This window comes from Hypanus sabinus, chromosome 26 (assembly GCF_030144855.1).
Source record: "Hypanus sabinus isolate sHypSab1 chromosome 26, sHypSab1.hap1, whole genome shotgun sequence".
Classification (NCBI taxonomy): Eukaryota; Metazoa; Chordata; class Chondrichthyes; order Myliobatiformes; family Dasyatidae; genus Hypanus; species Hypanus sabinus.
Window position 1 is genome coordinate 45,056,239 of NC_082731.1, and position 12,758 is coordinate 45,068,996.

General features: G+C 41.6%; 1 protein-coding gene across 7 annotated transcripts in view; it reads right to left on the bottom strand.

The window, feature by feature from the left end:
• Nucleotides 1-12,758, bottom strand: part of LOC132381517 (meiosis initiator protein-like) — a 112,812-nt gene that overhangs the window by 14,588 nt on the left and 85,466 nt on the right. For all 7 annotated transcript variants that reach the window (XM_059950990.1, XM_059950989.1, XM_059950994.1 and 4 more), the window contains 2 exons: nucleotides 6,053-6,256; nucleotides 1,000-1,250 (listed from right to left, as the gene is read on the bottom strand). In XM_059950990.1, the coding sequence (XP_059806973.1) occupies nucleotides 1,000-1,250; nucleotides 6,053-6,256 (455 nt within the window). The remainder of the gene's footprint in view (nucleotides 1-999; nucleotides 1,251-6,052; nucleotides 6,257-12,758) is intronic.

Sequence of the window (12,758 nt, forward strand, 5' to 3'; positions counted from 1 at the left end):
AGGCGAGATGTTCCTCTCTGTAACTGGAACAAAGGAAGGAAATGCAAACTTGCTGAAAGAGCATGATCTGAGGTTCCACTTTACTTTCTGTACTGTCTGCAGTTTAGAAGAATGTGGGGAGGGGGTCTCATTGAAACCTATCAAATATTGAAAGGCCTAGATAGAGTGGATGTGGAGAGGATGTTTCCTACGGTGGGGGGCACAGCCTCAGAAAAAAACAATGTCTCTTTAGGACAGAGCAGGGGAGGAACTTGTTTCACCAGAGGGTGACGTATCTGTGGAATTCCACTGATGGCTGTGGAGGCCACGTCATTGGGAATAGTTAAAGGGATATATTAACGGTTCTTGATTAGTAAGGGCATCAAAGGTTACAGGGAGAAGGCAGTAGAGTGAAGTTGAGAGGGATAATAATGGAATGGTGGATAAAACTTAATGAGCGGAATGGCCTACTTCAGCTCCTGTCTTATGAGCTTATATACTGTATTACACCATCACCCTTTTGTTGAATTACTGTACACACTTAGGAAAAAACTGTGCCACTCTCTCTCCCCATCTCAGTGAAATATGAAACTCTCCCCCCATAGAACAGTACAGCATCTTATAGATATATCATATCTCTGCCTCTTCCCTCTCACACCTCCACTAAGCCCCCCCACCCACTGAATTATTGTAACACACCTTCCTTCTCACAGAAAAACTTCACAGAGGTTAACCTTATTTCTCATGTACACTGAAACATACAGAAAAATGTGTTATTTGCATCAACAACCAACACAGTTTGTAATTTTCTGAGGGCAGCTCACCACATTTCCGGTCCAACACAGCAAGCCCACAACTTACTAACCATAACCCATAGGTCTTTGGAAATGTGGGAGGAAACCGAACACCTGGAGGAAACCCACATGGTCACGGGGACAATAAACTTAAACTGCATCATAAACCCTCTGTGCACACTCCATGTCTCTGCTGTCTTGTACAATGTACGACTGTGTCCCCTACCTGATATACAGCCTCCTATTAACGCGGCAGAACATGATGAAACCATTGACACACTTCTTCTTGAGCTGGAACGCGCAGCAACGCTTCCTGCGTACCCTGGGCTGCTTGGCGTGGTTGATGTTCTTGTTATGCTTCAGCTTGCTGGGAGCAGCTGGCTGTGGAAGTTTCCCCCTGTAGTGCGGAGTCCAGGTGATGTCATTATTCTCAAAGTCATCGCTGGAGGAGAGGCAGTGCTCGCTCTCATTGCTGTTCTGCAGGGGGACACTCAGGAGTCATATAGCAATCCAATGCACAATCCTCATACATTTAACAAGCCAATTCTGTGGAGGATTCTCTAACAGATTAATATTTTGTGAAGCTGAGCAGGGTGATATTAAAGCAGTTTATGAATAGAGTTTAAAGATAGAAAAAAAAATCAAAGATTAGATTTATTTGTCACATCTGCATAGAAACATACAGTGAAATGCATCATTTACATCAAATCAAATCAGTGAAGATATACCAGGGACTGCCCGCAAGAGTTCCTTTCTTCCAGCGTCAATATAGCTTGTGCACAACTCACTAATCTTAACACATACATCTTTAGAAAGTAGGAGGAAACCAGAGCACTCAGAGGAAATCCACATGGTCGCGGGTGGAACGTACAAACTCCTTACAGACAGTGGTGGGAATTGAACCCCAATTGGGGATCGCTGCCGCTGTAAAGTGTTTGTGCTGCCACCCAGATTATTCAGCCAAGTGCAAGGTACTGCATTTTGGGAAGCCGAATCATTGTAGGTCTTTCACCATGAATGGTAGGGCCCTGGAAGTGTTGTGAAACAGAGGGATCTAGGAGTACACATACATGGTTGTTGGGATGAGTTGTTCTCTGATCTTGGCTATTTACTTGCAAGCATTTTGTCACCATGTGAAGACACATCATCGATGTGGTAGTGATTGTGGTGTGTCCTCTGAATACTTGGCTTTTATATACATTTGAATCAGTTGATTGGACATCGTTTTGGAAAATCAGTTGTGATTTAGGGAGGAAATGAGGAAATCACGTCACTGATTGGCTCTGTAGCGAACTCTGTGCATTATGGTCAGGAATTTTGCCCTCATTGGATCATAAGTAGAATCAAGGTCCATGTGTTTGTTTACAGAATTGTTCATGGAAAACAAAGCTGTCGACCTTAATCCTATTTATGAGCCAATGTGGGAAAATTCCAGAGCACAATGCATGAAGTTTACCACACAGCCAATCACCGATGCGATTTCCTCCCCACATCACAATCGAGTTTCCAAAATGACGTCCGATCAGCTAAGGCCAAACATTCAGAGGATACACCACTATCAACACCACACTGACAATGTCTCCTCATACGGTGATGAGATATTTTCAATAAATTGCCGAGATTGGAGAAGAACTCAACGCAACCATCAACTACCTGAGCTACACATCTTCCAAGTTACTTCCAACACATACATGGCTCCCTGACAATGGTGTTGCAGTTAGATAAGTTGTTCACACTGCCCTTCATCAGTCAGGGCACTGAGTATAGACGTTGGGATGTTATATTGCAGTTGTATGAGACATTGATGAGGCAGCGTCACTTGGAAAATTGTGTTCGGTTTTGGTCACTTGCTATAGGAAAGATGCCATCAAGCTGGAAAGTGTGCAGAACAGTTTTACGAAGATTTTGCTGGAATCTGTGGGACTGGGTTATGAAGAGAGATTGTGCAGGTTGACACTTTGTTCATTGGAGCATAGAAGACTGAGGGGTAACTTTACAGAGGTATATAAAATCATGAAGGGCATAGACAGGGTGAATGGACATAGACTTTGCCTCAGAGTGGAGGAATCAAGAACAGAGAGTGCATAGGCTAGGGCAAGAGGGGAGAGATTTAATAGGAACCTGAGGGCAACATTTTCACCAAGAGAGTGGTCAGCATACAGAAAATGCTGCCAGAAGAAGTGATACATTAACAACAGCTAAAAGGCATGGTAGCATAGCATCGCTTTAGAGTGCAGCCCACAATCAATGATCCGGTTTCAGTTCCTGGCGCTGCCTGTAATGAATTTGTACTTACATGTGCTCTAAAGACCTATGGTTTGCTTATCTTTATTGTTTGTACAATTAGTTCTTTTTTCTGCACACTGTGTGTTTGACAGTCTCCTTTTTTAAGGTTGGTTTAAAGGGAGATGAGCCAAACACAGACAAATGGACATTTTCGTGCTGAAGTAATGATGATTGTTGCTTAGGCAATGAAAATAGAGGTGAGGAATATTTTTCTCGCATAAAAGCAGGATAAAGAATATGGCATCTGTAAAAGGGCAAATTCTGCAATAAAATAAAAAAAAGTTGAACATATAAATAGGCTATGAATGAAATAAATTAGGATCTGGTTTTTCTTGCTCTTTCAGAGGACTCACACAAAGAACTTGCTGAACAGTTTCTGAGCTTGATGTCAGCAAGATAATTAAAATGGAAAAGTCAAATTTAAATTATTATCACGCAAAGGATTATGGACTATCACAGCAAATGAATGTTGAAGCTGTCAATCATGACAATGTAAAGAAAGGACAGTCAAATGTCTCCAACATCTTTTAAGGTTTACGAAGATTTGGCATGATAACCAAAACTCTGACAAACTTTAACAGATTAGTGGTGCAGAGTATATTGACTGGCTGCATCAAAGCCTGGTATGCAAACATCATTGTTCTTGAACGGAAAATCCTACAAAAAGTAGTGGAAACAGCCCAGTCTGTCACAGGTAAAGCCCTCCCCACCATTGAGCACATCTATGTGAAAATATTTTCGCAGGAAAGCAGCATCCATCATCAGGGACCCCTCCATCCAGGACATACTCTCTTCTCACTGCTGCCATCAAGAATGTACAGGGCCCTCAGGACCAGGTTTTGGAACAGTTATTACCCCCAACCATTAGGCTCTTGAACTAAAGGGGACAACTTCACTTGTCCCATCATTAAAATGGTCCCACAACCAATGGACTCACTTTCAAGGACTCTTCATCACCTGCTCTCAATATTTATTGCTTATTTATTATTTCTTTCTTGTTGTACTTGCACAGTTTGTTGTCTTCTGCACAGTGAATGCCCTCATTGGGCAGTCTTTCATTGATTCTTACAGATTTACTGAATATGCCCACAAGAAAATTAATCTCAGGGTTTAAATGGTGACATATATATATATACTTTGATAATAAATTTAGTTTGAACTTTTAAAATGAAAATAGAGGAGATGGGGCTGCTGCAGAGCTACAAGATACAGTAAGCTCTATGCTTGAACTCCAAGGATTGAGTTAACAGCTCATGATGGAAAGTTACCCATTGAATGACATAAGGCACCAATCTTACTTTTAAAAATATTCTTTACCTCTATTCTCCTTGTCTTGGCAACAATCATCTTTGCCCTACAGTTATTGATTCGTACCCACTGCTTAGCAGTGGTTCTCAACCTGACCCCTTGGTTAATAGTAGAGGTCCATGGCATTAAAAAGGTGGGAACCCCTGGCTCACAGTTATAGAGTCATACAGCACAAAAACAGGCCCATCAGCCCAACATGTCCATGCCGGTCAAAATGTCCATTTAATTGTGTTTTGGCCAAACCCTTTAAACCTTTCCTATCCCTGTCCTAGTCAAAGTACTTAGCTAATGGGTGAGAGAAATGCATAAAATTGTAATTATGTGTCAACTGATACATCCCAAAGCTCTCTACAGACCAGCCTTTGAAATACAGTAAGCAAACTTCATCAGACAGTACATATATATTATGCAAATAATGTTATAGATGGAGAGTTACTAAAGACTGGTGCCTACTAAAGTTGGGTGCTCCCGTGATGGCCTCCTCTACATTGGTGAGACCCATTGTAAATTGGGGGACCACTTCGTTGAGCACCTCTGCACCATCTGCAAAAGCAGAACTTCCCAGTGGTCAAACATTTTAATTCCCATTCCGTTCCCCGCACTGACCTGTCAGATTATGTATTGCATTGAACTGCTGCTGCTAAGTTAACAAATTTCACAACACATGCCGGTGATAATAAACCTGATTCTGATTCCTCTTGTGCCACAATGAGGCTACCCTCAGGGTGGAAAAGCAACACTTTATATTCCATTTGAGTAGCCTCCAACCTGCTGTCATGAATATTGATTTCTCCTTCCGGTAAAAGAATTTCTCCTCTCCCTTTCCACTGTTCCCCACTCTGACCGTTTACCTCTAATTACCTGCCTATCACCTCCCCCGGTGCCCCTCCTCCTTCCCTTTCTCCTATGGTCCACTCTCCTCCCAGATTCCTTCCCCTTCTGCCCTTTACCTTTCTCACCCTCCTTCCCCTCCCTGCCCTTTTTATTCTGGCATCTTCCCCCTTCCTTTCCAGTCCTGAAGAAGAGTCTCAAACTGAAATGTGGACTGTTTATTTCTTTCCTTAGGTGCTCCCTAACCTGCTGAGTTCCTCCAGCAATTTGTGTATGTTGCTCTGGAATTCCAGCACCTGAAGAATTTCTCATGCTTACTATGGACTTGTCTCTGAATATGTATTTTTAACTGCACTATTGTCTTGTTTTACACAGTTTTTTTTCTTCACTGACTTGTATAATTTATGTTTTGTGTGTTGTCTGAACCTACGTGCCTGGGATGCTGCTGTAAGCATGTTCTTTGTTGCACCTCACTGTGCCTGTGCACATAATAATACACTTGACATAATTTGACTTCAAAGTACTCAGAGTCCTGCATGTTGAAAAAAATCCAATTCACTTGAGAAGATAAAGCTGGTTTAATTAACATTTCAACTGAAAGATTACACCTTCCACTGTGCATGTCAGACTGGGTTTTAAATTTAAATCACCAGAGTGGGACATGAACCTCCAGCGATCTGATTCGTGATTCACAAGTTATATTCTTATACTCTGAAGTACCTCAGAAAAATTAGCAGGGCAGATTTTTTAATGTTAGCTCTGCAGTCACTGTGAGAACCTGGAACTATCTTTAAGAACATAAAAGGTATACAAACACAAAAAATAATAAGACCAATTATGATAGAGTAAGTAACCTCCTGCTGAAGACGTTTGTCCCACTTCTCTGAGCTTGGGCAGATCTGGCATGAATTCTCCCCTGAAGACATACTATCGGCCTGGCTGGACTCAGATTTGCTCGTTTCACTGTATGGGAGGTAGCAGTGGTCGAAAATGAAGGTTGACTGGAAGGAGTCAGAGGTGATCAGTGGAGTTTCTGGCACAGTTTGGTCTGGATCATCCTGAAAAAAACAAAGCAAGGAGTTATTTGATTAATGACTCAGCCAACAATCTTCTGCCTATCCTCCCACTATTTTCCCTAAAGACACTGATTTAAGCCAGTACAGTTCCTCAGCCAGTGACTTTTGGTAGGCCACTCAACCTTGGGTCGAGAATGTAGAACACTCCAACCCTTCGGCCCGAACTGACATGGTGTAAAATTAAACTAAATCTCTTCTGCCTGCACATGATCCACACACATGCACACACAAAGGTATTTCAGGGGAGACATACCTTGAATAGTCTTCACAGTATATCACAGACACAAAGATTTTGCAGATGCTGGAAATCTTGAGCAACACACACAAAATGCAAAACACTGGGCAATTTTATGTATTACTCAAGATCTCCAGCAACAACACAATCTATATCATTCCTTTCCCTGAATATTCATATATCTATGTAACAGCCTCATAAACACCACTACCATATCTGCTTCCACCACTAACCCGAGAAGCCTGTTCCAAGCAAGCACCACATGTGTAAAACAACTTGCCCCACCCATCTCCTTTAAATTTTCCCCTTTCACCGTAAATGCACTCCTTCTAGTACTTGACATTTCTAACTTGGGGAAAGGATCATAAGATAGGAGCAGAATTAGACCATTCAGCCCATTGAGTCTTCTCCGCCATTCCATCATGGCTGATTTATTATTCCTGTGAATCCATTCACCTGCCTTCTCCCTGTAACCTTTGACGCTCATACATATCAATCTCAGCTTGAAAAATGACTTGGGCTCCACAGCTGTCTGTCTACATTATCTATGACTCTCATAATCTTCCATCAAGTCTCTCCTCGGGCCACTAATGCCCCAGACGCATCCAGGTGTGGGACTGGAGTACTTCACAGAATTGTTTTTGTTTTATAATCCTGCTCGAGCTCTCAGGTTTTCTTCCGCCAGTCTCTTAAATGTAAACAATCTCCTTCAAAAGACAATTTGCAGGTCAGCTTTTTTGAACTACCCTCCAAAATGTGTAAAACTAAAAGGGATGCTGACTTCGTTGACACTTTTAAATGCCAGCTCAAAATCTATTTATTTAACCTTGCTTTTAACTAATAATCTTTTTGACTTTAATTTTCATGCTTATTTTTATATATTTTATTTATTTTTACTTTTTATTTTAGTTTTCATTATAAATTTCATATTTGTACTGTTATCCCATGAAATTTCCAGTTTAAAATGACGTCATCGAAAATGGGCAACAGCTCACTGGTGGCTTGTAAAGCAAAAAATACAACTAAGTACTTCTATTAATACATTTTTTCTGTGGAAAATTGTGGTAACTGATCACCGCAAACAATGAAAAGACAAGCAAAGGTGAGGCGTGTGGGAGCAATGCAAAGTTGGAGGGAGGTTGAGGCATGGTCGAGATGGAGTCACAGTCAGAAATGGAGTTGGAGCAGGCGGAGCAGAGAAGTTTCGGACCCCATCCACCTAAACCAAGAGAGAATAAAGTCTGATCGAGCTAAACACGGGGCCGATTTAGAAATATGGATCTGAACACCCAGTTGTGTTTGCTTCAAGATCGCTGACAAGCTCAGAATGCAACTATGCACAGATTAACCGAGAGGATTTTAATCTAGTATGGGAAATAAAGAAGTTCCACCACTCTGTGGACAAAAGGTTACACTACTGACAGATCACCAGTCCCTTGTGTCCATGTTCAATCCCAGGAAGGGAATTCCAGTGATGACTGCTACCTGGTTATAACACTGGGCACTATTCCTAGGAGCCCACTCTTATGACATAGAGTTCAATGGTACCGAACAACACAGCAACGATGATGGCTTGTCAAGTCTTTCACTATTAGCAAATGAAGAAGAAAAGTCTTCATACTGTGACCCAGCAGAAGTATTCCACACCACACTGGTGGACAAAGGGAACCAAGGAATGACCTGACATTGCCAAATGTCAATGACATCACCATGCAAGGTTGGCCAGTTCACGGTAACCCTGTGTTTTCAGAGTTCTCAGTGAGACGAGACCAACTGTCAGGATGTCAATGAATGCTGATGTGTGAATCTCGTGTTGTGGTTCCTCTAAACTGTACACCAGAGTGTTATAAAATCTGCATGAAGGACACCTGGGTACAATCAAGATGAAAAGTCTCACCCAAAGCTACGCGTGGTGGCTGATAATAGATAGACAGATTGAAGATTTGGCCAAAAGCTGTTCGGGACACCAAAGTCAAAAATGCGTTCCCCCCCTCCTCAGGCAGCGTTACACCTGCGGGAGACAAGACATTTACCAAACCTAATGCCATTCCACAGAGGCAGCACGAGACCATTATCGTTGACAACACACCTGCCAAACCTGATGCTGCTCCACAGGTCCAGAGGCTGTGGAGTCTTTATGGGGTCTTTCAGGTCTCTTGCTATGTGGCTGCCTGTCTGGAGACGGATCTCAAGGCTGTATGATGTATACATACTTTGATAATAAGTGTACTTTTAACTTTGATTGCAAAGTACTTTGAACCATGTCATCTGTGTGAAAAGTGCTCTATAAATAAAGTTATTATTATTTAACTAAAATCCAATATCCACCTTCCCACAGGAATGAGTGTACTGGAAATCATAGTTGACCTTCCTGCTACTCCAGGGGCACAGAAACCACTTTAGTGTCCTTGCTGTTGTTATTGCCAGTATTTGAAACATCCCAGAATTTATTGTGGTTCGGTACCAAGCATAAAACACAGGACAATACCATAACAGACAACACAATACAACCAACAATTTACAAGAGCAATCAACAATTAGCAGAATGGTCACATACGCAAATGTCAATAATCAAACTTAAATAAATGTGAACATATGAACAGACTCAATAATTATCAACAGAAAAGGAGAGCAGGAAAGACCATTTTGTGGATGTTATGTAGTGACAGGGTATTCCACCTGAGTGAGTTTTGTTGAGAAGCTGGAAAGAACAGGAATGAAGCTTTGGAGATGATGTGTAGTCCTGGTGGCGATGGACTTGTAGTGCCTCCCTAATGGTAATTTGGTGAATAGGTGATACAGACTCAGTTGACACTTTTAACGACAATATGACAATTTATCTTATTGTTAAGAGTTATGCAGTTTAAATCACTGCTGCCTTGAAGGACGTGTACCAAGAATATCCAGAACTCACCTGCAAACCCTGGGCACTGAGTTACTGTGGCACCAGTAAACCAACCGATAGCTTCAGCTGTAATTATACATGTTGCTAGATGACATTTTGGACTGGTCCCCTCAGTTCTTTGTATAATTTTATTGGTACTCCTGTATTTTTATTGAACTGCATCTGGTTCTGGTGGTTGCTTAGGGTGTAAGTTGTGCAGATAAGAAACGATACTGTGAACATTGTATTCGTTATCTCTGACAGCCAGATCAAGCACTAGGCACCTCTCTAACTTATATCCTGAGATTTATATTTCAACCTACAAATAGCTGGGTGGGTGGTGGGAGGGAGGAAAGGGCAAAACTCTGCTGTGATTGTGTTTTTGCTGTGTTCTGTATTGTTCTGTTGAGCATTGTGGGTATGCTATGTTGGCACTGGAATGTGTGACAACAGTTGCAGGCTGCCCCCAATACATCCTTGTGTCTGTTGGTTTTCCATGCAAACAACACATTTCACTTTATGTTTTGATGTACATGTGATAGAAATATCTGAATATGAATATTAAAATTTGGTCTATATTCATTTTAACTTCATTTTTGAATGGGTAATATGTTTTAAGTTTAATATAACTATATAAAATTATATTATGTTATATATTAAGTGTGTATATTTCAAAGTTCAAAGTAAATTTATTATCAAAGTACATATATGTCATCATTCACAACCCTGAGATCCATTTTCTTACAGGCATTCACAGTAAATACAAATAAACAATCAATGAATAACTGCATACAAAGATGGACAAACAACCAGCGTGCAAGAGACAACTAAATAATAAATAAACAACCAAACAAACATTGAGATTATGAGTTGTTGAGTCCTTGAAAGTGAGTCTGTAGGTTGTGGAGTCAGCTCAGTGTGGGGTGAGTGAAGTTATCCCGACTGGTTCAACAGCTTCACAGCTGAGGGGTAATAACTGATCCTGAACCTGCTGGTGTGAGACCTGAGACTCCTGTACTTCCTTCCTGATGGCAGCAGAGAGAAGAGAGCAGGTCCTGGGCGGTGTCAATCCTTGATGACAGATGCTGCTTTCCTACAACAGCGCGCTTTGTAGATTAGCTCAATGATGGGAAGGGCTTTCCCTGTGACCTATGCCTTCTCTGTAATGACACTTATGTGTTGTACACAGGTCAGATGATAACATGAGTAATTTAAAGCTACTGACCCTCTTCACTTCGGATCCCCTGTTGAGGACTGGCTCATGCCTTCTCCTATGGTGAATAATCAACTCCTTGCTTTGCTGACAGTGAGTGAGAGGTTTTCGTTGTGACACTAGTCAGCCAGATTTTCAGTCTCCCTCCTATATGAGGATTCATCACCACCTTTGATTCGGCCAATAGCGGTGTTGTCAACAAACTTAATATGGCATTGGTGCTCTACTTAGTCACAGAGTTATAAGTATGAAGTGAGTGGAACAGGGGGCTAAGCATACAGTCTTATGGTGCACCCATGTTGATGGAGATTATGGAGGAGATGTTGTTGAATGGACTAGGGTCTGCAAGTGAAGAAATCGAGGATCTAGTTGCACAGGGAGGTATTGAGGCCATGGTCTTGCAGCTTATTGATTAATTTTGATTAATATTGAATGCCAAGCTGTAGTCAACAAAGCACATCCTGATGTACGCACCTTCACTGTCCAGATGTCCTAGGGTTGAGTGAAATGCAAATGAAATGGTATCTGCTGGTGACCTGCTGTGCCAGTAGGCAAATTGGAGTGGATGCCAAGTCATTCCTCAGGCAGGAGTTTATATGTTTCATCAGCAACCTGTCAAAGCATTTCATCATTGTGGATTTAAGTGCTACAGATGATAGTCATTGTGTCAGGTTACTGCATTCTTCTTGGGCTCTGGTGTGACTGAAGTCTGCTTGAAGCAAGTAGGTCCATCAGACTGCTGAAGCAAGAGGTTAAAGATACACAGAGAGTGAAGGGTGACTGGGGTGCACTGCTGGGGTGGTAAAGGCAAATAGAGGGAATTAAGAGGCTTTTAGATAGGCACATGCAGAGAATGGAGCGACATGTATATTATGTAGGCAGAAGGGTTTTGGTGTCATTAGCTTGTTCCTGCACTATACTCTTTTACATTCTATTAAAAATGTAAATAATTGTGTGATCAAATAAACGTAAGTTGGCATTAAATAAGCACAAGCATGTATGTCTTTCAATCCTATCGATTCTTCTAATCCAAGGGAGGTTAGAGGCATCAGCCAGAAATACTTTGCAGGTCTATGGGGAAAGAGGAGGAGAATGGGTTCGCTCTACAAAGATCCAGTGTGGACTAGATGGGCCTAAAGGCTTCCTTGTGTACAGAAAAGATTCAATGATATCTATGTAACATAGTGGCTAGCACGAGAGGGCATAGATTTAAGGTGCTTGGAAATAGGTACAGAGGAGATGTCAGGGATAAGTTTTTTACACAGAGAGTGGTGAGTGCATGAAATGGGCTGCCGGTGGCGGTGGTGAAGGCGGAAACGATAGGGTCTTTTAAGAGACTCCTGGATGGCTAGATGGAGCTTAGAAAAATAGAGGGCTATGGGTAAGCCTAGGTAGCTCTAAGGTAAGGACATGTTCGGCACAGCTTTGTGGGCCAAAGGGCCTGTACTGTGCTGTTGGTATTCTATGTTTCTATGAAAGGAAAATATTTTAATGACTGTTTGAAAATAAGAGGAGGAGATCTTTAGGGAGTGAATACCAAAAAAATCCCCTTAGACAGCAGAAAGTACAGTGCGAAGGAAGGAGTGATTAAGTTCAGAGATAATTAAGTACGCTGAATTGGATGAGTGTAGAAATCTTGGAAGGATGTAGGGCAGAAGGAGATTACAGTGATCAACTCTGAGCCCTTTGGGTCCAAATGCCTCAGTACTACAAGAAGATATAAATTACACAATTCAGTAACAGCTGAATCAGATCAGCCAGAGGAGTAACAGATTTAGCTGTCTGTTTATCTGAATTTCTACTACAGTGAATGTCAGGACAGTAAAATTAATCTCAGTGCCACTAATGCATCTACATGAAACATTGCCATAGAAAAGCAGCATCCATCATCAAAGATCCTCACCACCCAGGCCATGCTCTTTTCTCGCTGCTGCCACCAGTAGAAGGTACAAGTGCCTCAGGACACACACCACTGATTTCAGGAACATTTACTACCCCTCCAACATCAGACTCTTGAACAAAAGGGGATAACTACACTCATTATATTTCTGGTGTTCTCACAACTAATGATGTCACTTTAAGGACTCTTTACCTTGTTACTTCATACTGCTTACTGTTACTGTTCTATAGATTTGTTAAGTCTGCCCACAGG